At 44.4% G+C, this 23,820-nt stretch overlaps 1 protein-coding gene across 1 annotated transcript in view; it reads left to right on the top strand.

The window, feature by feature from the left end:
- Positions 1-23,820, top strand: part of VPS45 (vacuolar protein sorting 45 homolog) — a 527,429-nt gene that overhangs the window by 201,523 nt on the left and 302,086 nt on the right. The window contains exon 10 of the mRNA XM_069652302.1: positions 16,751-16,918. Coding sequence (XP_069508403.1) covers positions 16,751-16,918 — 168 coding nt within the window. The remainder of the gene's footprint in view (positions 1-16,750; positions 16,919-23,820) is intronic.

Raw genomic sequence — 23,820 nt, 5'->3', positions numbered from 1 at the left:
CCTCCTTATGAGATAGGGAAGGACATCATCGATTGGTTTGAGGGACTGGAGCTCGCCTTCTGCATGCAGGATGTGGAAGAAGAGTTGTGGGGTGCAGCCCTTAGAAGTTGTCTACTGACGGCTGGTACTGATGTAATAATTCAGTTGGCTCCTGGGGAGAGGCCCATTTATAAGAAAATGAAAGCTGCCATCCTCGGGAAGTTCTGCAAGATCCCGAAACAGTACCTCGAGAGCTTTAGAGAGCTCACCAAGAAAGGAAGACAAACCTTTGAGGCATTTGTGCATCAATCCTTGAAATATCTGAATGGATGGGTTACAGGGAACAAAGTTGACAGATTTGAGGGCATATTCAATCTGATTGCACATGAGAATATACTTTAGAATTGTGAAATGGAGTTACACCAGCATCTAGTGCACAGGAGTATTACAGACCCAAAGGAGCTTGCAAAGTTCTGCCGACAGCTATGTGAGCATTGGAGTCCAGAGGAAGGCTTGGGCAACTGCAGCTAAACCAGATAAGGCAATCTATAAAATTAAATATGAGGAGGGTAAGAGCACAGGCTTTCACTCCCCAGCCAAGAAAGGGCCCCACAAGCACAAAGGTAAATCCCTGACACATGGTTTGTCTGCACCCACTGAAAGAATTAGTGCACATACTCCTAGCAGTGGGGCACCTACCTCCACAGCCCCAAAACGCAGCTTTCTATCTGGTGATATGAAACGTAGGCGAGAAGATCCAGCTTGCAAGCAGGCAGTAGTTAGTGCTACCCTCATAGGGGAAGAGGCAATAGTCAGTGTGGGCATCATAGATGATGAATTCCCCAGGACCAGGGGCTTGCCGAATGCACCCTGATATTGCTATGTGGGAAAGGTGCTGGTTTCCCCACGAGAACCCGGTTGGCGCTAACACTGCAGTCATTTTGGACCATGTGTTCATAAACAGGAGAAAAGCCCCAGCAGTTCTTGGTACTGCTGCGAATATTAACGCTGACTGCTGATCATGGGTGCGCGAGTACCAGATTCTTACTGGTCCGCCCAAGTTAGTCTGGGGGAATTGATGGCCTCACCAGATGCCAACTGGCTATCGTAATGTTTAGCTGGAGGGGTGAAACCTCTCAAATCTGCATTGCCGTCAACAACGCTGTTCCAATAGATTGCCTGTTAGAGAATGACAAGCCTGATGGCGAAATAATTGCCACAATCACGAGATCTAGAGCCAAAGAAGTAGCGCGGTTAGCAAACCTAGAGGCCATGCTACCAGCTGCCTAGTCTTTGTCTAGAGTCCACAGAGGCACCTGCTCCTATCAGAGAGGACCTAGTGGCCACTGAGGTGTCTACTGTGGTGGCACCAGGTTCAGTTACCCTAGGGTTGCTTAGAGGTGTAGAGCCCCAACCTGGTGTGGAGGACACAGTAGTCTTACCTCAAGGGCCTGCCAGAGCTAAGTGACATTTTGACAGCTGGAGGTCCCAGCCAGACTAACTTTTGCCATGCCAAGCGCAACATGACTGTCCAACTCTGGCAGATCTGCGTGAACAGGAAGAGAAACAGGCTCGGGGGAAGCCCCTGGGGTGTTAAAGGTGTACTGGGAGAACAGTCTCCTCTACTGTGAGCTTAAGAATCCTGTGGCAGGGACCAACCAGAGGTTGGTGGTGCCCCAATGGTGCAGGGGGTTCCTTCTAGACATGACTCGTGACATTCCTTTGTCAGGTCATTTAGGAGTGACCAAGACCACCGAAAGGTTGTCCGCCCATTTTTACTGGCCCCACAGGGGTGTAAAAATAAAGGTGGTTGTAAGGGCCAGCCCGACTTGTCAAGCATCTGGTAACTCTGGCGGAACAATGAAACCAAAGCCCCCTTAATTCCACTACCAGTGGTCGGGCGGCCTTTCGAGAGAATTGGCATGGACATTGTAGGTCCGGTACATTTTGGTTGTGGTAGACCATTCCACCGGTACCCAGAGGCTGTACCCTTAAGAAGCCTCAAAACCCCAGTGGTGGCAAACGCTTTGATAGGGATATTGTAGGACTCCCCAAAGAAGTAATTTCTGACGGTATCAAACTTCATTTACACGTATATGAAGGCTATGTCGGATGAATGTGGAGTTGCTTAAAAGTTCTCAGCGGAACCCACTAATCAGTGGGCTAGTTGAGCTGTTCAACAAGCCCCTAAAGGGCATGATAGGTGGCTTGGAAGAGCACCTGAGGAGAAAGTGGGTATTTTCTTGAAATGCCTTCTATTTGCATACCGGGAGGTGCCACAGAGCAGTGTAGGGTGTACTCCCTTTGAACCTCTGTTAACAATCATGTTAGGGGTCCACTAAGCCTGGTGCAGGAAGGATGAGAGGGCAATCCCCAAACTCCTACTCACTACATAGTGGAGTATGTACTTGGCCTGAGATCCAAGATAGCCAAGTACAGAGAACAGAACACTCAAAATCTGAAGGCCAACCGGGAGCTCATGAAACACGGCATGACCAGAAAGCCACTGTGACTGAGTGTACACTAGGACAGATGGTCTTGATTATGGAGCCTTTCAAACCCAGTGCCCTTCATGATAAGTGGACTGGGCCCTATGTGGTGCTTGAAAGATCAGTGAGGATAACTACCTCATCGACACACAGACACCAAGGCAGATGCACAGGGTCTTTCATGTCAACTGACTGAAGCCTCATTATAGCTAGGATGAATTGTTGATGGCTCTTGTGACGGACAATGAGACTGATGAAGAGACATATCGCCTCCCAGACTTGTTGCACGCAGAGTCTACCGATGGGTCTCAAGCGGGAGCTCAGATCTCCCTAGACCTGAGTGAACAGCAATTGCGGTACTGCCAGCATCTGCTGGGCCAGTACGCAAGTCTGTTCTCACTGGCTCCAGGTAAAATTGATTGGTGCATCCATGATATTGACAGTGGGGACAGTAAGCGGGTGAAGAGCAGAATTCACCGGATGTCCGAAAAGGCAAAGGACACCATCAGGGAGGAGGTCTCCAAGTTGATGGACTTAGGGGTGATTGAGCCTTCCCACAGCCCCTGTGGTAGCCCAGTAGTATTGTGCCCCAAGAAGTCCAGTAGTGGAGAACTGAAGTCTGCTTTTGTGTGGACTACCGGGGGGGGCTCAATTTTGTCACCAAGACAGATGCACACCCTATACCTCAGGCAGATGAGCAAATTGACCAGTAAGGTGCTGCCAAATTTATGAGTACCTTTGACCTCACAGCGGGGTACTGACAGGTTGGCATAACGGACAAAGCAAAAGAGAGGCCCGCTTCTCCACATCAGAAGGGAACTACCAGTTCATTGTGATGTTTTTTAGTTTAAAGAATGCCACTGCTATCTCTCAGAGGATGGTGAATCGGTCCTATCTGGACTTGAGCGTTGCCTATCTTTTTAAACAAAATTCTTTGATTTTTTAGAGCAAGCACAGAAAGAATACAACTTGACATTTGAATTCATGAACAACAAGCGATCCCCACCACAGTCAACATTCCAGTCCCATCGTATAGTAAATGTTTCTATCATTTATTAAAACATTCACATAAAGTGATTACACAGATCAGATGCCTCCCCAGCGCTCCATTTACCCCAGATTTGACCATGTTGTTTGGGGGCAGCCACACCATTTATATACTCGCCCCTCCATAAAATATACGCCTAAACTGACTATTCGGCTAAATCTCCAGCTTTCCATTAATCCCACATTTTAACATGTATTTGGGTGCAACCCAGCAATTTATAGTTGCTTCTCCATGAGCATACAGTGGCCCGTGTCACGTTACCATTTTGAAATTGAGGGGGGGATATCAGAGCCCCAGTGCATAGCGACATTGCATTTTGCAACAATGAAGGTATTGGCAAGAACATGTTTTCATATTGGGAGAAGACGGAGCTCCCCCAAATACCCAGTAGAAAACCTTTTGAATCAATCGGTACCAATTGGCCAAGAATATAAGATAAATGGTGTGAGACCATCCCACAGAACCTCTGGATTTTGTAATAGCTCGTAATCCTGTGCGTAATAGACCCAATGGAGGAATTTCAGTTGGATCAGCTGCAAGTGAGCTGGAATGGCTATTTCGCGAGGTGCCATTAATATCTCCTGCCAATCCTCCCATCTCGATCAACCCCACGCCTTCTTCCCATTTCTGCTTAAGCTTTGGGAGGGCGTGCAGAGTAAAGTTAAGTATTACTTGGTACAGCACAGAAAGGGCATTTATGGGGAATTAGTATCTCATTGATGTTGGCCTCTGTTGGAGATTGTGCCAGGGGATCAACCCGGCCCTGAAGTTGCATCTTCATTGCATGCTTAAGCCTCCGTTATTGGAAATGGTTGGAGGCATGCAGCACGAATTTCTGCACGAGAGCCGTGAACGGTTGTAGCTCCCTCTTTAGGACAACGTTCCCCATCTCCTTAGTGTCCCTGACCCACCACCTCCTTGCAAAATCTAACGTATGAAGCTCCGGCAAGTCGCATTTGTTCCAAAGAGGGGCCAGTAGACCCACTACTTCCCGCCCAGCAATTTAGTGACCATTCTATGTGTGTGGGTGACTTGTATTGCCAGTGGCAACGCAGTGATTCTGCATCTGCAGTACATCGTGTGTAAAGGGTTGCAATCGATGAGCCAGGACCACTCAATTGCAATGTGCGGGGGAGTACTGTCATCGTGTAGCCACTCATTTGCCACCACCAGCTGAGAGGCCCAACAATATTTTTTAACATCAGTAAGGCCTGTGTCTCCCTCGCATGCTGATATGAATACAATGTGTCTAGGGCGATTCTGGATTGGGATCCCTGCCATAATAGCCCCTGCAGGGTCTGTCCAATCCTTAGTGACCGGGACTGGGGTGTTTTGCAAAACATATAAATATTTTGGCAGGGTCATCATTTTGAAAAATGGAGCACACTTCAACAAGGAGGGAAGAAGAGCTGATCAGAATTTCACATCGGCCAGAAATGTGTACAGGCTCAAGATTGTATCTGAGGACATCCTCCAACCTACAACAAATACAGATACCCAGCAGATGCACGAAAGAGTCAACAGCCACCCGAAATGAGTAGGCTAGTTTAATTGTTGTCGTCCCACCCTGCACTGGGAACAGGTTCGGTTTATCTCAATTCATCCGAAGCCCCCTATATCTCCAGTATGTTTGCAGAATGTCTACCACCCTGGCACAGAATCTCTGTGGGTTACCCAGATCTAAGAGAAGGTCATCTGCATAGAGGGAGACCCTATCTTTCCGGCCAGTGGGCCACTGAAAACCCTTCATCAGGGAATCCTCACTCAGCCATTTCGCCAGAGGCTCCATGGTGAGGACAAAGAGCAACAGCGAGATAGGGCACCCTTGGCGCATGCCCCTTTCCAAGGGGGAAGGGCTTCAATGCCACTCCATTCACCTGAGTCGCTGCTTGGGGGTCATGTAACTTAATCTATTGTAGGAATTTACCCCTGAACCATCACAGCCCACAGGAAGTCCCAACACACTGTCGAAGGCCTTCTCAAAAATAATCACTGCAATGGCGAGAGAGCTCAGGAGGTTTTCCGCTTTGTCAAGTGCGATATGGAGTCAACGAATATTCATCCGTGCGGCCTGATTCGGCATAAATTCACTTTGATCCGGGTGAACCAGTGCCGGTGTTGTCATTAACAGGCGTGTCACCAAGATCTTTGCTAACATTTCAGCCTCAGTATTATTAAGGGATAGTTCCGGGACTTTTTTTTTATTGTCCCTACGGTTCGGCCATGTGTTTTTAAGCATAAATCGGTAGATCGTAGAAAACTTTCCTATGGACCTTACCCGACTTTTCGTCCATTAACGCACTCGAAATCAGCTGCCATTTTGTGATAATCCTATCATTTCCCCCCATCGCCCTGGCTCACCTGTGTTTGCGGCACTAAATCAAATCCCCCGCCCCTGAAACAGACATCAGCAGACGCGTACCGCCCATTTCCCAACGCCAAAGCACGTTTCGTGTCAACAATCGCTGCGCCTCAGCTAATGAAGTGTCGCCATGGAAATGGCAGGACGTCTCTTTCCTCAATAAGTATAAACACACCGTTTCACAACACACAGCAGCCGATTTCCGATTCCATTCCTCTCTCTGTGTTACTTTGAGTATTCTGTGACTCGTTTCAGTGCTCTGGTCAGCTACCTTTGCCGCTTCTAGGCCTTGTGAACACCTGTACCATCTCTGTAAATTATTTTACTTTCTTTACCACACAATGGCTACAATAATGCCGTATATGTACGAGGCCGAGTACACCGAGGAGGAACTACTGGAAAGACAAGCACGCGAAAACGATGGGGATTCGGACGGCAGTTGGGAGGACCAGTCAACGGATGAAGAGCCTGGACCATGTCGCATGGACGGCGTCTCCACCTGGTGCACGTGCAATCGGTGCGAGCTAATGCCAACTGAGGAGGAGAACTGCTGCTGCCGTGAAAATTCCGGGTGCTTGGCCTACATTTCGGAAGGCGAGCCAAGTCCGCAATGCATCACCGAGCTGCCAGAGTTCAGGGAAGCCTGCCTCTCACGGACCGTGTTGAGGATGATGATGGTGCTTATGCACGAACTTCGCGGCACTGTTCGTCCGCGTAATCCGAGTAACGAGTAAGTATACTCTGGTTGTGATGTCAATGATGCCACTACTATTTCAAAGCAGAATGACATTGTTTACCTGAATCGACATTGATAAGAAAGTTTTGTCATTTTAATACAGTTTGCTTCTTTCTTTTTCACAGGTGGTACAGGCTGGTGGCCTATCGTTGCTTCACTTGGTGGCTTCACGGGAGGCTCGGACACCGCGTTCGGAGAGTAATACCTGCCTGTGCGGTACTTGCCATTAGGCAACATTTCCCCAGCGACAGTGGACAATACCGCGGATTTTCCCTGGATGTGCTGCAACCGGAACTTTACAATGTGTAATGTTTATTATTTATGTTCAATTGAAATTAAGATCTAAAATAAAACCCAACATATATTTTAACAATGGTTGTTTTGATGTTTTAAATGAATCTAGTGTGTCTCCATTGAATAGTCTTCCTGTGCCTTGTCTTGTCACACCACATGTCTCCTGCCAAGCATCCTCCCTCACGCTGGCCGCCCACCTTCAATCCACATAAGTGTGTCTCCATTCACGAGTCTTCCTGTGTCTTGTCTGCACGACCACCGCCCCAATCCACCCCCCGCCCTATCAAAGGCAGTTCGCACCGGGGTACTTGAACTGGCAAACGGATCTGTCAGGGAGCGATAAAGGCCAAGAGGTGCCAAAGACCATGTACACTTCAAAGGGGTCTATAGAGCATGGGTTGTTGTTCCCATGTCTACCTCCAGACCCCGTGTCTCCTGCCAAGCATCCTCCCTCACGCTGGCCGCCCACCTTCAATCCACATAAGTGTGTCTCCATTCACGAGTCTTCCTGTGTCTTGTCTGCACGACCACCGCCCCAATCCACCCCCCGCCCTATCAAAGGCAGTTCGCACCGGGGTACTTGAACTGGCAAACGGATCTGTCAGGGAGCGATAAAGGCCAAGAGGTGCCAAAGACCATGTACACTTCAAAGGGGTCTATAGAGCATGGGTTGTTGTTCCCATGTCTACCTCCAGACCCCGTGTCTCCTGCCAAGCATCCCCCCTCACGCTGGACGTCCCCCTGCAAACCGCTTAATGCCACGACATATACACGTCATGCATTCACAAACACACCCCTGTTTCGAATTCTTTATAACCCACTTCATATTTCTAATGAGAACTTCTTTGCGCTTTGCTAGTCAACCCGTGAAGGTTCTGGTTATCTGCTCTTCGTCTCTGTGAACTTCCGTGACCACTTCGAGCAAACTCGTCAGTTTGCAACCTGTGAACTGCTCCCTGTTCTACGACAAGAAACTACTCTGATCCCTGCATCTAACTGTATGTTCATCAAGGTAAGGCCATGTACCATAATCATTTTGCGTCCAATTTTTTAATTTATATCTATTTGCTAGTAGTCATCAAATTGCATCCATGTTTTCTTTTCGTTCAAGACAGTACATGCAAGGAACTAGTCACATGTTCTGAGTTTAGTCAAATTATTTTTCTATTATTTTAAAGTTATTCAAATACTTATCCGCATGTGAATAACGTGTATAGTTCCAAGAACCAAAACGAACCTTGCATTGGACCTTTTATGTGTCATTTAATTTTTTAACACATTGGTATTCATTGAGAATTGTTGATCTTTACTTTTCAGAACTTTCCACAATGCCTGCCTGTTCCATTGGCGGTTGCCCTTCGAAGACCCATAATAAATCTGAAGGTACTATAATGCATGTTTTCCCTAAGACAATAGATCAGATAAGAGAATGGGTCCGATATTGCGGATATCCACCGTCTGAGCTTGAAAGTAGAGTCCTAGAAGTCTTTGCGGACAAGAGGGGTGATCGATACCGCATCTGCAGCAGGCACTTTAGCTCAGACATGTACTCCACATCATTGCTAATAAAGAATAAAACACCGCGAGCGAGGCGAAAATTGCTCTCAACCGCTATTCCCACTCTATTCGTCCACATCCCTCCACTGGTGAGTCAAGTTTACGGATTTAGCTCTCGGCCTTGCGGTAGTGTGTAGCATTAGCTAACAATAATTTCCCCATTTATGTATCCACTCAATATGAAGGCGGAAGATTCTCCATCCGTGTCGTTATTGCAGTCATCAGCCACTTCAAGTGCCTATCGGGTAATCTTACTTAGCTATTCTGCCACTGACTTGTTTTAGGCATGTAAATCAATAGTTTTAATTTATCGTGTAATTATTTTACCTAATGGTACACCCTAGTACTCGTCCTCTAGTCTTTGTTTTCAGTTATAATTATTGTTATCCAAAATAATGCAAGTACTGTCTTTCAGGGAGATGCTGAGGAGTCCAACGCATTGACGACAACCGTTGATGTCTCTCAGATGCTCGAGGTACGTTTTCTGGACAGTTCCATCGATGGAGATCATCAGATCTTGCATTCTTGTAGCGTGATTGTTACACACAATGTTTCTTTCGTTTTTAGCCATTGATATGTCCTTCTGTCGTCGCCCTCCTATGTGTCTTCTTTTTTCAATATTGTGTTCATTACTAATGAAAGTCCTATGTTTCAGGGAGTCGATGGAGCATTAGTCCAAGAAGAAGGGGGAGCATGCAGTTACGGGTCGGCGCAACAGCTTGCAGAAGTGTGCAGCGCAGTTACAGCGTCCCTTGATGTTCTTATGCATTTCGAGGTATGGATACTGACAGCTCGATCGAGCGAGATCATATGACGTGATTACATCCGCTATACTTCCTTCTTTATTAACGCAAGTACTATGTTTCAGGGAGATGACGGAGCTTCTTCTACAAGAACATCACCCCTAGTAGTTGATGCAGATCTCTGGGTGGTGACACTTCCAACGATCGAGCAAATCGAATCATATTTAGATATCCATTATTTATTTTAGACAACTGATCATTTGTGCAGGTCTATTTAGATGAGCCGTTGACGCCTGCACAAAGTTTATGTTCTTTTTAACAAAATAGAAAACCATACTAATGCAATTACTGTGTTTCAGGGAGTTGCTGAAGCGTCATCTTCAATAATATCATCAATGGAAGTCTATGCGGAGCCCGAGGTATGGATCTTGACAGTTCCATCTAACTAGATCAACAATGCGTGAATAATTGTCGTTTGAATGTTCTACACAATGCGTTCATTCGCGTTTTGCTATTGAGATGTACGTGGGTATTGGTCCCCAAGTACATTTTGTGTTTTCAATATTATTATACATAGTAATGAAAGTTCTATGTTTCAGGGAGTCGACGGAGCGTCAGTGCGTGATGGATGTGTTTATCAGGAAAATATAGTCGTTGCAGCGCAAGAGGAAGTGGAGACATGCACACACGAGTCGGAGCAACAGCGTCCAGATGTTGAAGTTCGAGGCAAGAAAGTTTCAAAGAAAAGAAAGCAAAAGAAGGTTAGTGTCCTGGTCACTATATTATGTTGTTTTTCACTGTTAATAGTTCAATACTGTTAGTTGTGTTTAAACTGAACATCCCTTTTCCAATCTGTCCTCTAGTTGCGAGTGGGTGTACGAACTAGATCTACACAGACAGTGAAGCGAACGAGAGATGTTGCTTGTCAAACCTTTTGGCAGGGACTTGAGACTGGAGATGCATCGTGCCAATGGGAAGAATATGAAGTGATTGACAACGGAGCTATACCACCACCAGCCATTGATAGTGAATGTCCTCCTGGTAGTTCGGATGCAGTCGGAGATCAATTCACAGAATCCACACCCGCAAAAACTAAGAACGCGAGAAAGTTGAAGAAATTGTTTTATTCTCCTATCGCCGGAGAAGGAACAGATGTTGCAATGGAAGAGAATGAAATGGACGACAATGAAACACCATCAATATCACTGAACATAGCGGAAGACGATATCAGAGATTGTACCTTTAATGTGAGTGACATGTCCTCAACGTTACAGGCCGAACCAGCTGGGATGCAGAGTGACAGTATAAGGAAAGAGGCCAAATTCATTGTATTCGATAGTTGTTTGATTGATATTATCGTTATGATGAAATGTGGGCATTCGGTTGGTGGGGAAGTATGTGGGGAGCCATTGATTAATGTGACTCGTGCCATTCGAGGCACTAACCTTAAAATACATGCCACCTGTACACAATATCATCCGTTCTCATGGTCTGCACAACCCATGCTGGGGCAACTGCCAGCAGGCAATCTACTTTGTGCAGCGGCAGCACTTTTTAGTGGTTCAAGTTTTAAAAAGTTAGAGTATTTCTTTCAGTTTGTGGGAATCCATTTCATTGCGAAAACTCAGTTCTACAAATACCAAACCGATTATCTATTTCCAGCCATTAGCGAAGCTTGGAGAATGGAAAAAATGTCTATTGAAAGTACATTCGCGGGCAAACGGTTCAGGCTAGCCGGTGATGGACAGTGCGACAGCCCAGGATTTTCAGCCAAGTACTGCACCTACCACTTTCAGGACATGGAAAGTAAGAAAATTGTGAGTTCGGTGGTCGTGCAGGTGTCACAAAGTACATCCTCAGTGGCCATGGAGAAAGTTGGCTTTGTAGCATCATTGCAAGAACTACAATCGCGGGGAATGGTGATCGACCTGATAGCCACGGACAGACACGTTTCAATTGCCAAGACAATGAGAGAAGAGTACAAAAATATAAATCACCAATTTGACGTATGGCATCTTGCAAAAACAATCAATAAAAAAATGTCGGCTGCAGGTAAAAAAAAAGATATGCAAGGTATTTCACAGTGGTCCAAGTCAATCAGCAACCATCTTTGGTGGAGCTCAAAAACATGTGAAGGGTCGTTGGAAATTCTACTGGAAAAATGGCGGTCAGTAATGCTACACTGTAGCAACGTTCACCGCTGGACCACAAACCAACATTTCCACAATTGTGAACATGGCCATTTGTCCACAGAGGAGGCACGGAAGAAGAAGTGGTTGATTCCTTCATCACCCACTCACAAAGCCATTGAAAAGATTGTATTTGATAAAACTATAACAAGAGATTTGAGGGGACTCACGGAATTCTGCCACACAGGATATTTGGAAGTGTTCCACAATATGTGCCTAAAGTACAGGCCAAAACGATTGCATTTTGGCATGGAGGGCATGATAAATCGGACTCTTCTAGCGGTCTTGGCACATAACCATAATGTTGGCCGTCAGCAAAGTAGGACGACCGGAACTTTAGGGACGCTTCGCTACAATAAGGCCTTCACTAAAAGAAGTAAACAATGGGTGATCAAACCAGTGTTTGAGGATATGCAATATGAGTTTATTGAGAGACTTATTGTTGATGTCCTAGATAGGCACATACATGGAGTTGTGAACGAACCTGTGCAGGGGACAACTGCATTGCCACCCAACATTGCCTCTGTTCCATGTCCACCTAAAGCAGAGCTCATTGAGAAATACACATCACGGTTTAAATGATTGTAATTTGATTGTCTGTACATGCACTGTGTCTCTACACCCTTGCCCCTCCCTTCACCGTGCAGTAGTGCGAACCACCCGGGTGTCACCTGTGACTTTGCTCTCGAGTCTCCTCATGTCGCAGGCCCATTGAATATGTGTAGCTATGTATTGTGTAAATAAAAGTGATTGCTCAGTGTACATGCAATGTGTGTCTCCAACCTTGTTCATTTGCGCATTAAATTAAACCAAACAGTAATATAAATCATTTTTCAAAAAATATAGAAAGTCTCCGTATTTATGGTTCTCTGGGGCTGCAAAGCACGCAGACAAAATGCAAAGATGGAGTGTAAATTTCAAGTCCTGTGAGATGGCCTTACACTGAATGTAGCTAACTAGGAATGTGTGCTCGTTCAAAGTGAAGGTCAGCTGCTTTGATTTTTTGCTCGGGTGCCGGAATGGCCCACGACTCAGTATAAGGTTCTATTGTTATTTGACCTTGACAGGCCGGGACCATCCCGAAAGACTTCTTTTTGGGGGTGTGGTGCAATAACGTAAGAAACGATAATGAAAAAAATTTCAGAAACGAAAGCCATTTAATGTTCGTTCATTAGAAGAAATAACGTCGGCATAGAAGGAGTGGTATTTCGGGGCTGCCCTACACACAGACACAATGGAAAATGCAAATATAATGTAAGTAACTCTTTAGATGAGTTTATACCGCAATTTAATTACTATACAGTAGCTTTAAAGACGGGTTAAGTTGTACTTGTTCGTTCTATGTGGCATATTGTTTTGTACCGCGCACTTTTACGGAAGCACCTCAAAACCTTCCTCTTTGCTTCTGCTTTCTCTCTCCCTCTCCCCTGCTACAACTGGTCCACTGTCTGCGACCTCGGTCCTGGGCCCTTCCACTCTCCATCTGCACTGCCTCCCTGTCAACCCCTGCACTGGGGGACTGTCTCAGTATCCTACAGCCCCCCCTTCCCAGCACTTGTTCTGCACTTACCTTGCACTCGCCACCAGCTGGCCCTGCAAATGCCATATTATATCATGTCAGTGACGAAGTGGTCCACTGGCGCTCAGGCGGGTCTGAAAAAGGCGGAGGAGAGGGGGTGGGTTACTGGAAATGACGTATAATACCCAGTTGCACTGTCCTAGCTATGAAATAATTTCCCGACCTAATATATAAAATGAATAATTTTAATAAAGATCTGATGGTGAGACTAATTTCATTTTTTATGTTTTTAAAACAGGTACATCCTTCATTATTGTCTGTGTCATGAGTACCAGACACCGGCGGACGGCTTTTACAGCCGCCAGTTGCTTCTTCGCGTGAACAACGTTACCACCCTGACCATTTTATGGGACGATCGCCAAGTACAAGTATGCCCTTACGCGGTACTAATGGCTAGATGCAACATACATACCGTTGTGGTGGCCTAGTGCCTCGTTGTTGGAACAGCCATGCGATTATCAGTGCGACCGAAGAGCTTATTTTATCGTAAACCAACACCCTGTGTACTGCACACGAACATCGCTTGCCTCAAGACGAACTATTTTGGATCGAGAGCAAAGAAAAATGCAAATCGCTGAATATTCTCTAAACATTTTATGTCCAATAAATGTACTTTACCAAATGTACTGTATCGCTGTTTGATTTTAAAGTACAGTTTCATATTCCGAATTGTGGCGCGCTGTGTTGTGAGCTGATCTGTGTTGGTTTCCGGGTTCTGTGTGGAGTCGCGTAGAAGACGCCTGGGCGCGTTTGCCTACGCAGCACAGAAACGTCACAGAGAGAGGCGGGGAATATGAATGTTTTGATAAAGTCTGTTTCAGGGGCGGGGGATTTGATTTAGTGCCCTAAACGCAGGTGAGCCAGGGCGATGGGGGGAAATGATAGGATTATCACAAAATGGCGGCTGATTTCGAGTGCGTTAATGGACGAAAAGTCGGGTAAGGTCCATAGGAAAGTTTTCTACGATCTACCGATTTATGCTTAAAAACACATGGCCGAACCGTAGGGACAATAAAAAAAAGTCCCGGAACTATCCTTTAAGCGAAATATGCATATACAAGGCACATTTATCAGGTGGCTTGTCTTTCCTTGATATTGTGATTGTCTTGGAAGTTCGTAAATCGGGGGGGAGTACCTCTCTCCTTCCTACTCACCACAAGCATTGAGAGCATTAGGTCAGCAATTATGTTGTTCTTTTCTTCTAGCAATTATGTTGCTCAGCCTTTTCCATAATTCCACTGGGAATCTATTAGGTCCAGTGGATTTACCTGACTGTAGTGAGGCTATTGTTGTCTCCACTGCCTCTTCAGTAATATCTGAGTCATGGGAATCCCTTTGCTGAGACGTAATCTTGGGTAACAGAATCGATTCTAGGAGATCCATATGATTTAAGGACAACCGTTCCTCGAGTGGCCAGAAGAAGTGCCTATAGTATTACGCATTTGACTTGCTGATCAGTGTCTTCTGAGAGCCGTGCACTAGATGCTGTCGTCACTGTCTGGATGTAGCTCGGTGGTACCGCTCGCCACGCAAGCATTTGCCCCGCCTTATTCCCAGTATGCTATATTCAGGCCCTAGAGGACAAGTAGACCTGGTGGGCAGTCTCCACAGCGTGATTGCAGCCACCAACCTTAATACTGCCTTATAACCCTCCCATAAGGTTGTGCGACTCAAGAGTGAAGAGCCATTCCTATCAAAGTACTCAGTAGATGTGTTGGTAAGTTTCTTCACAAATTCCGGGGGGGCCTCAGGTAGTATGTGATGTGCAAAGCCCCAGTTATGAGGATCCTGGATCAGCAGCAAGAGTTCATCATACAGATAGATGCTTGTGAGTTCAGAATTGGTGCAGTGTTAGCGCAGCTACATTTTGAGGGTTTAGAGCTAGCTTGTGCATATTTTAGTAGGCCATTGACCAATAAAGAGCGCAACAGGGCCACAATTGAAAAGGAGGCTTTTGCGGTAATGTGGGTGGCTTGTAAGCCCTACATATTTGGGTCTCATTCTACTGTCCAAACGGACCACAGACCTCTGAGGTGGCTTATGGCTAATCAGGATGAGAATCCCAAGCTGTTGCTTTGGGCCAAATCCCTACAGGGCTTGGACATGGGCATCAATACAAACCTGGGTCAAAGCACTCTAATGCAGCTGGCTTCAGTAGATACTTGCGACTTGAGGATGAGCCAGACCCTTTGAAGGGTGAGTCTCAACCTTTTTCGCTGAGGGGTGTGTGAGGAATTGCCTTTGCCAAGGGTGTAGGATCCACGACTTCTAATTTTAAATTTTTATTAAGTAATACACTGGTGCAGGTATTTCCATCCCTGAAAGGGAAATCTGCTGATCAGATTCTCCTTTCATAGGCTCCATTCCAAAAGCATAGTGTGTATTTGTACCCAGCTGCATTAGTAGCCTAACTCGCAGCACGTTCTGTACCAGTGACACAGAACAGGTTCAGAGGTCACAGGTTCCCTCTTAACGTCGGCAGTGACTGCCAAGTCTCTGCCACAAAGGGGGCTGCATTTAGGATATGCACCCATGAACCAAAAACTGCTTAACTCTGGGGATCCAGAGGCACATCAAATTGATATTGTACATGTGTCAGCCCACTGGCATAACTAAAGTCTTGGGGGTTGCCTCTCTTTGTTCCTTTTTGTAAGGGCAGGTAGCACCCTTTCCCCAGAGACAGCCATTCCACAGGTAGCTGGCCTGGGAACATAAATTAAAGGGCAGACCCATTCACTAAGGGCTAGGCTTCACACCCGGATGCTGCATATCTAAATGCCTTTGATTCTATTGAGATGGGGTGCTGGGGGAGGGTTAGTGTAGCCAGAGTGAGATCTGTACAATTTTTTGGAAACTTCTGCCATCTTGTTTCTTTCTGGCTCTCTTTCTATTCCACGTCCACTCCACTTCCTGTAGCAGTGCACAAAGCACGTTGGATGTGATGTTGGAAGGCCATAAAGCAGCCTAGATTTAGTCCAATCACCTGTGAACTTTTACCTTTAAGAAAAGGTGTCTTGCACCCTTGAAGAAGATTTCATTTGGACCCTGCTAGGCGAGCAGTCCTTTCCAGAGTCCTGCTTGGACATAATTCCCTTTTGGTCCCAAACTGGTTCTTCCATCCTTAGGTAGGTGCTTTGATGTAGAAGCATAGAAAATGAAAGGGGTTAGAGTCAAGAAGCTAATCAGCACAAGTATCTTTAATTGTAGTGGGTTACGCATTAGTAGGAATTTCGGTTTAAGCGCCACTGTCCAAAACATGTTATTGATGTTCCTGCTCTGCTAAGAAAAGATGCTACCACTTTAGGAAGGGCTGACATTAATGCTTGTTTTCACTACTTCTTTATGATGAAGCCTGTGTCGTTTTCACATGCCTTAGAGCCCTTTTATTTTAACCCAAACTGGAATGGTTTAAAGTCTTCCTCTTTTAAATTCAGTGTTTTATCGGGGGTAAGTTACACAGTGGTCCGACTGAAACTAAGCAGGGTCTCAAACTCAAAGTTAAAGAGAAAGATTTGGGATTGAGGATGGCAGAGGAGGGATTTTCCTCAGTTCTCAGTTGGGCCACACGATCAAACAATGACTGGTTGAAACCAAACGCCTTTGCCAGGGCCTTCTGGGTCTAGGAGAGGAAGGTCTTCTAATTTTTCCAATAATGTCTGCAATTATAGTTTTAATTCTTTGGGAATTTTAGAGCACATTCTGTTTTTGGGTTTACCTTTTAAGAGCAGAGATTATCAGATTGGGCCTTTTTGCATTCTGTTCTTTGTGTTTCAGGCCTTTGTTGAGAATTATCCTCAATTTAAGAAGATGTCCGGCACAGTCTCGAAGCACGTCACTGTGGTGGGAGAGCTGTCCCGGCTAGTCAGTGATCGGCACTTGATGGAGGTGTCGGAGGTGGAGCAGGAGCTAGCCTGCCAGAATGATCACTCCAGCGCCCTTCAAGTATGTTTGAGACTCCTCACGTATTTCACTCTTAATTATGTTCTGCATTGTTCACATGTTATATTTACTTTTATTGCCCCTTCACAGTACCCAATGAATGAAAGTGGGCAAGACACACAACTGCACAACTATAGGGTAGACGTCTCAGGGAGATGTTCTGTGCAATTTTCTGTAATCCTATTTTGCATTCCACCCTCGGGCAGGATCTTTAGAAAAAATTGTAGGGTTTCATTGAGTTTCTCAGAGTACAGCAGATGTGTGAAAAAATGCATGCTCTGCTACCATTCTAGAACAGTGATGTTCTTACATAGCTCAAACAATCCCATATTTCTGTCAAAAAGATTCCTGTTTAGTTTAGCTTGATGCTTATTTTAAAACCATTGTGAATGTAACGACAGTGATCAAAATTGGGGATATTAGTAGTGAAAGTGGGGATATGAAGGTACTGGGAGTCTTGCTGATGCTCATACTCTTTTTTTTTAAATTTTTTTTTTATCTGATGCACCGCAACATGCTGGTCTTTAAGTTAGAAAGGGAGAGTTTGAGAGATGGCTAGAGCGAGAGGTCCATCTTGAACATACCTAATTGTGTACAAAGAAAATTGTAAAACCTTTTTTATATACTTAAATTGAGTGTGACGTCATCACTTGCAAAACGCTGCAAATGGTTTCATAAGTGGAATCGGAGGGATCTGAAACAAAGACGTGACCCAGCAGGAAAGGATTACATCCAAAGGGTGGTCAGTGATAATGTCGAATGCAATAATGTCGACAGTCAAAATGTCGAAAAAAAAATGTCGAAAAAAATAATGTCGAAAACCAATAATGTTGAATTTTTTCTACATTTTTTCGAATTTTTAGAAATAAATAAATATATATAATTAAAATGTGTTGAGTATGAGGGGTGAGAGGGCGGGGGGGTGGGGGGGCTGGCAGGGGGGTGTTGGGTGAGGAGGGTTTGGGGGGACCCCCCTAGTAAATGATACTCTTCTTGTTTATTTATTTATTGAATAAATAAATAAATATATAATTAAAATGTGTTGAGTATGAGGGGTGAGAGGGTGATGGGGGTTTGGGAGGGTGACGGGGGTGTTGGGTGAGGGGGGTTGGGGGGACTCTTATGTATTTATTGATAGTGCTAAATGACATTTTTTTTGACATTTTTTTTTCTAAAAACTGACTCTTCATTATATGTATAGGTTTTCGACATTATTGTTTTCGACATTTTTTTTCGACATTATCACTATAAACCCATCCAAAGCCCAAAAACCGCAAGAGAAAGGATTGCACTTCAAACTGTTGTAACTCTTCAGGCTTCTACAGCTGCCAGGGCTGATGAAGGAACTGCTGGAGCATGTTTGTATAGTGCATACATCTACAGGCTTACACTTCATGAACCGATGCGCATGTCAACGCATTTGCAGATAGAACTTCCTTTTAGGTATTATCGTCAAATTACTCCCAGGTCTGGCCTTACTTTGAAAAGGTTTGGCAAAATCTGAGCTAACATAATTAATTAAGATTGCAACAGAAATGTGAGATTGATTCTGTTTTTCTAACCAGCCTTCTTTTGGAAATACAACTAGGTGACAGACTGCCCAAAGTATTTGCATGAAGAGTGGATATTGTTATGTCAGAATTGCTATTTTTGGGGATTGTAAGGCCACTTTTTGGGGCATCTTGAAGTTTTACCTTTTTCCCCTTGTGATTTTTGCATCATTGGCTTCTTTTGGTAGCCAGAAGGACCTCTCTTGAAGTCCCTTTGCCATTATCATCATTTTTAACCTTACGTAATGTGTATGGTATCGTGTCGCTCCTAAGGTGCATAGCCCTGGGTTTTATCCACCAACACAGGTAGGGAGTAAGTTGATGGCAGCTAAACTTTAGTTTTGGCTTCACTAAGGGTGCAAGCCATTGTACTGCATTGGTAGCCCAATGTGCCTTATTGGTGGCCATTTGGGGCACTAGTGCATTTTCTTTAAATCTAGCTCTGTCATTTTGTAGAATGGGGCTTTCCTTTATTTAGGTGACCACGAGGTGGCCTCAAATGGCTGTTCAAACCATGTGTGCTTTTGGTTTAGGCCAATGTAGGGTTCTCCCTCTCACTTCTTGTGGGGGTGGCTTTGGCTAAGTGGTAGTTCCAGTGACCAACAAGAATGGTTGGCTTATCTGGCCCTTTGATCCCAGCCCTCTTTAGTGATTGGCTGGCTGGCCTTTGGCCAGCTCCCTTTTTCGGTGCTATTTAGGCTCCCACCTGCCCCAGCCTCACTTTCTCTTGCTGCTGCGCTTCCAGAACTTGGAGGTGGCAGATTGGCTGACCTGCTTGAAGGTGTTTTCCAGCGTTCTCCACTATTGGTGTTGATTTTTAAGACTTTACTTGGCAAAACTAGCAGAGGGTTGTGGCTTGGGCATATCCCGCTTTTGGTTTTTAGGCCTCTGGAAGTCCACTCCAAGCTTCTTGTAGACTCTTGCTGTCTCCCCACATCTGTTAGGTCAAGCCCAGAACTATTTTCTGGTCCGTTTACCACTGGACCCCGCCATTTCCTGCCAGGCTCTTGTGCTTGACTGTTGGTCACTGCTTGTGTCGAGCGGGTTGTGAGACTTCACCATGCTGTCATTTCTACATTTTTGGATGCCTGATGGTGCCTCCTGACGTTTCTCTGTCCTGGGATCATTTTCTGCTGTTCTACCTTCATGTTTTGTCTACAGAGCCGCAGGGAGCTGTCTTTGTGGATTCCCATGTCTTCCTGGTGTCTTGCTCACCAAGTGTTCCACTCCTGGCTTGAAGCTCGATGATGTAGGAAGACCTTCCTTTCTTGGGATTCTAGGACCATCACTGGCTCGGTCTGCAAGCCATTGGGAACTGAGTACTGGAAACGGCACCTGTGGAAAGAAAGAAGCCCTGTACCTAACGGGTTGTTTTGTGCTGCTGGAGAGTTTTAGCCAAAACTGCCAATCTGAGTAACTACCTTTGGGTCCTGGGTTGGGTGATTATTCAAGCTACTCACCCTCATGCATCCCTCTGATCTGGGGTTGAGAGTCTTTAGAGGCGAGTCTGTACTAACCTTTCCACAGACTTCTATTGGAGTACAGGGTCCTCATGCTCTGCTGCTTCCTCCCCTGGGGCTTCTGATCCATCTATCAACCTCTGGAACTTTTCGATGGGGTCTCTTCTGACCTTCCCTGAGGTTGTTTGCGCAGAATCTGCACCTGTGGGTTTAAACTGACTTACCTCCACAAAAGTGTATGGCCTGTTTCCTTTCCTCCCATTGTTTTATATGGAACTTTCAACCTGATCTGGAACTTCCTTAAATTGATTCTGGGGTACTTGCCTGCCCCTGGACATTTTCCTGGATTCATAAAGGGTTCAGTGATCTCTGGGCCAAGAATCATACTTTTCATATTTAGCTTTGAGTTTTTATCATTTTTAAAGTCATGCTCTGTATTTCTCCAATGGGACTGTATTTTTAACTGGATGACATTGTAAATACTTTCCCTGAAATAAATGAATAATGTAAATAAATTCTAGTTATTCTTGGCAGACTTTGGCTTTGAAATTGCATACTTCCGTCTCTGGTGTTGTTTTATCGTCGTGAGGGCATTTGAATTAATTTTAATATATCCTAAGGGGTCCAAATTAATGTGTATCATGGTTATAGGCCTTATGGATTTTTAGAATATTTTTCCTCATGGGTAAAGTTGTTGGTGTTTCCCTTTTTCTCCCACCCCGTACCTATCTGTGTTAGGTCGGGCTTCCACATATACCATGGATGGGTTGTGTATTTAGGACACTGTACGAAGTTGTTATGCATGTTGTGCTTTCCTTGTTCTCCCCACCCCCTGTTAATTTATGTTGGGTGCCTACTTATCGCAGTGGGGTTAGGAGAGCCCTTTCATAGACATTACTGTTTTTATTATATACTGGGATTATTTTGAATACGGTCTATTATTATTTAAGTATTTATTTGACCTGATAGTTATATATGTGATTTAAAGTATATATTTTTCAGTATATCACTGCGTATTTTCTAGAGATATGCGTGTGGATTAATTGTACCTTTGTGTCAATCTGTTACCCCTAACTGAGAGTTGAGCCGTGCCTCTCTTCCCCTGTTATCTTCACTTAAGAGGGGTTTTGCTTCCCTTTCCTGTCAGGTATGTTAGCCACATTGAGGTCAGTGGTTGTAGTGCCCCCAGCAGTGGTACAAAAACCTCCTTAACAGATATCTAATTGTGAAAGAGATTAAATATCTGGGTGAGACACAGCACTGATAACTGGTGATTGATTCCATTAAAATGGGAAGCAACGGAAAAGGACTTGGAGAAAGAGGAAATACCATTAAAGTTTGCAAAAGCACAGAGTGTCTACACTTTGTTACAGCACTCTTGTGTATATGTACAAACCTATGAAGAGGTTTTTCTAGAGAAAAACACAGTTTTTTTACTGAACAATAAGGCCTGCTATTTAGAGTAAACCCTAATCTCAAGGGGAAAGGACAACATTGACTCCAATTGGTAGTGCCTGAACCACTTCAGCGAAAGTAATAGAGTTAGTACGTGCACATTTAATAGGTTTTATTGGTCTAGAATGTGCAGCTTTTAACAAAACACATGGGGGCAAAAAGTAAGTTACCAGGGTGATGCCCTTACTATATACACAGTTTAACACAAAAACTGGGCAAGACACATCTGTATCGTAATTTAGTTATAGCCAGTTAAGATCCAGACGAGGAACCTCAGTGGTAAGGACAAAAAGAAGGGGAACAAGGCTGTGGTGAAGGACAGAAAGAATAGTGCAAAATTCTAGCTATTTCTAGCTATCCCTGCCTCGTCCAGGAACCTCACCTTGGTCGTGCAGGTGTGCTGCTTATCTAACAGAGGTATAATAAGAGATAAACTATCAACTTTTATAGGGTGTAATACATTAACCACACTCTTCCATTATGTGTACGCATTTGGAAGAGAAAGATATAAATATTAAAACAGCGCACCCAGATTCAGAGCACCAGGCATCTAGTAGGGTGTGTCCTACTTTAATAGCCTACAGATTGTCCGGCTGATCCGTGGGAGCTAAGGCTTAAAAGACACAAAAATAAATAACTAACAACAAGAAGACAATACAGTCCCCTCTCTCTGTTTTTGAGTGTGTAGGCGGAGTGTGGGAACAAGTAAAAATGTTTGCCTTTTTGTTAACATCTTACTAATGTGGGTACATATTTAGCTGGCATCCTTTTTGTGTTGTACTGCCAGGCCTGACACAGGCACAGTTGCAACCAGAGGTATGTCAACAGAAACAAACAAAAATCACAATCAGGGCGGGACTAACCTTGCGTAGATTATCCCCTATATGATCTGATATTGGAGAGGGATTTGCAGCACAATCACTTGCTGAAGTCAGACTTGCCCAATCTGCCAAAAGATTAATAATAAAGGCATACTTAAACCTACACTTTTGAAATGTTCTTTCATTCAAGTGCCCTTTGATTGGATTGCCAAAGTTATCATTAGCTCTTTAAAATCCCAAACAAGTGGATGAAAATAAATACGACATGCTGAAAGTATTAATCTCATATGCTACTCAGGTTTTAATCCTGATTTATAAGGGGACATCCTTCATGTTGAGGGTTATGGATTATATCAAAAAACTACTGGCCATAAAAAAACATCTGGACTTTGGGAAAAGCTCCTGAGAACACAACAAACAGTTATGATGAAAACCCGTTATTAAGAGGATTAGGAGTACTAGACATTAAGCGTTATTTTCTGGCATCACAAATCAGGCCGTTGCTGGACTGTACTCTGACCCCTGATACTAAGATATGAAGAAATATTGAAAAACCAGCAACTCCTATATCATTGTTGAACCTATGTCTCATTTCACGAGAGGTGATAAAAAAAAAAGGTTGAGTCCTTCTAAATTCTTCAGAGTACTCCATAACTAGATATTTCCATCTCTGAGGAGTCATGGGCTCGGCTATGGGAGAGAACACACAAGGCCTCCAAATGTACCACCATAAAAGAAGGACTTATAAAAGTTGTTACCAATGGCACAATACACTAGTTAGTATTCCTAAAATGGCGTTTCCTTCAACCCCTTCTTTCTGCAGTGGGTGTGAGGCGACTGGGGACATGGATCACATGTGGTGGAAATGTCAAAAGACAAAGATATTTGAAAAAGTTGTCAATTAAAGATGTAACAGGAGTCCAATTATCAATGAAGTCGAAAGTGATTTTATTGGGTAATAAAAATGAAGAAGGCTTATATTTGATGCAATGGCCTCCATGATTCTAATTACACATTTACTAAACAGAGCCAGCCAAAATCGAGCTCAGTTGTGAAAAGATCCTGTATGACCCATAATAGCTTACTGGTAGGTAAAGATTTGGGAGGTATCGGCTATGGAAAGGATCATAATGCTCGGTGAGACATGCATGGTATCAAGAGACACACAGACTCAACGATGTTAATTTCAAAACCTTTATTTACTAAGGTTCCTGGGTTGGTGGAATGCCTAACTTGCCCTAACCCTAAAGGGATGGCTCCCTTAACTGATGTTTCTAAAGGCTGTTGATGCCTAAAAGTCCAAAACAATAATCTGTTTGTGTTTAAACCTATGCTTGCCCTCACTCTTTACAAAAATGTATTAGGAAGACTTTAAAAAGAAAACATAGTGGTTCAAAGAAAAGGAGATGTAAACCACAGCTGGTTTCAGATAGTCTTACCAATGGAGTAGTTCTGCCAGTGCAAGATAGTTCAATTCAAAAGGGCCCCTTAGAACCTTCCACACAGGGCTCTTGCAACAAATCAACAAAGTTCACATTATCGTTGAGTCTCTTGTGGTTCTCTTTCGCAAGCCTGGACTTTTCCAGTTCCAAAATGAAATAAATACACAGTTCTGGTGA

The sequence above is a fragment of the Ambystoma mexicanum genome, chromosome 1p, assembly GCF_040938575.1.
Source record: "Ambystoma mexicanum isolate Mex_15411 chromosome 1p, UKY_AmexF1_1, whole genome shotgun sequence".
Classification (NCBI taxonomy): domain Eukaryota; kingdom Metazoa; phylum Chordata; class Amphibia; order Caudata; family Ambystomatidae; genus Ambystoma; species Ambystoma mexicanum.
Note: the sequence above shows the minus strand (reverse complement) of the source record. Positions and strands in the feature narration are given on the sequence as shown.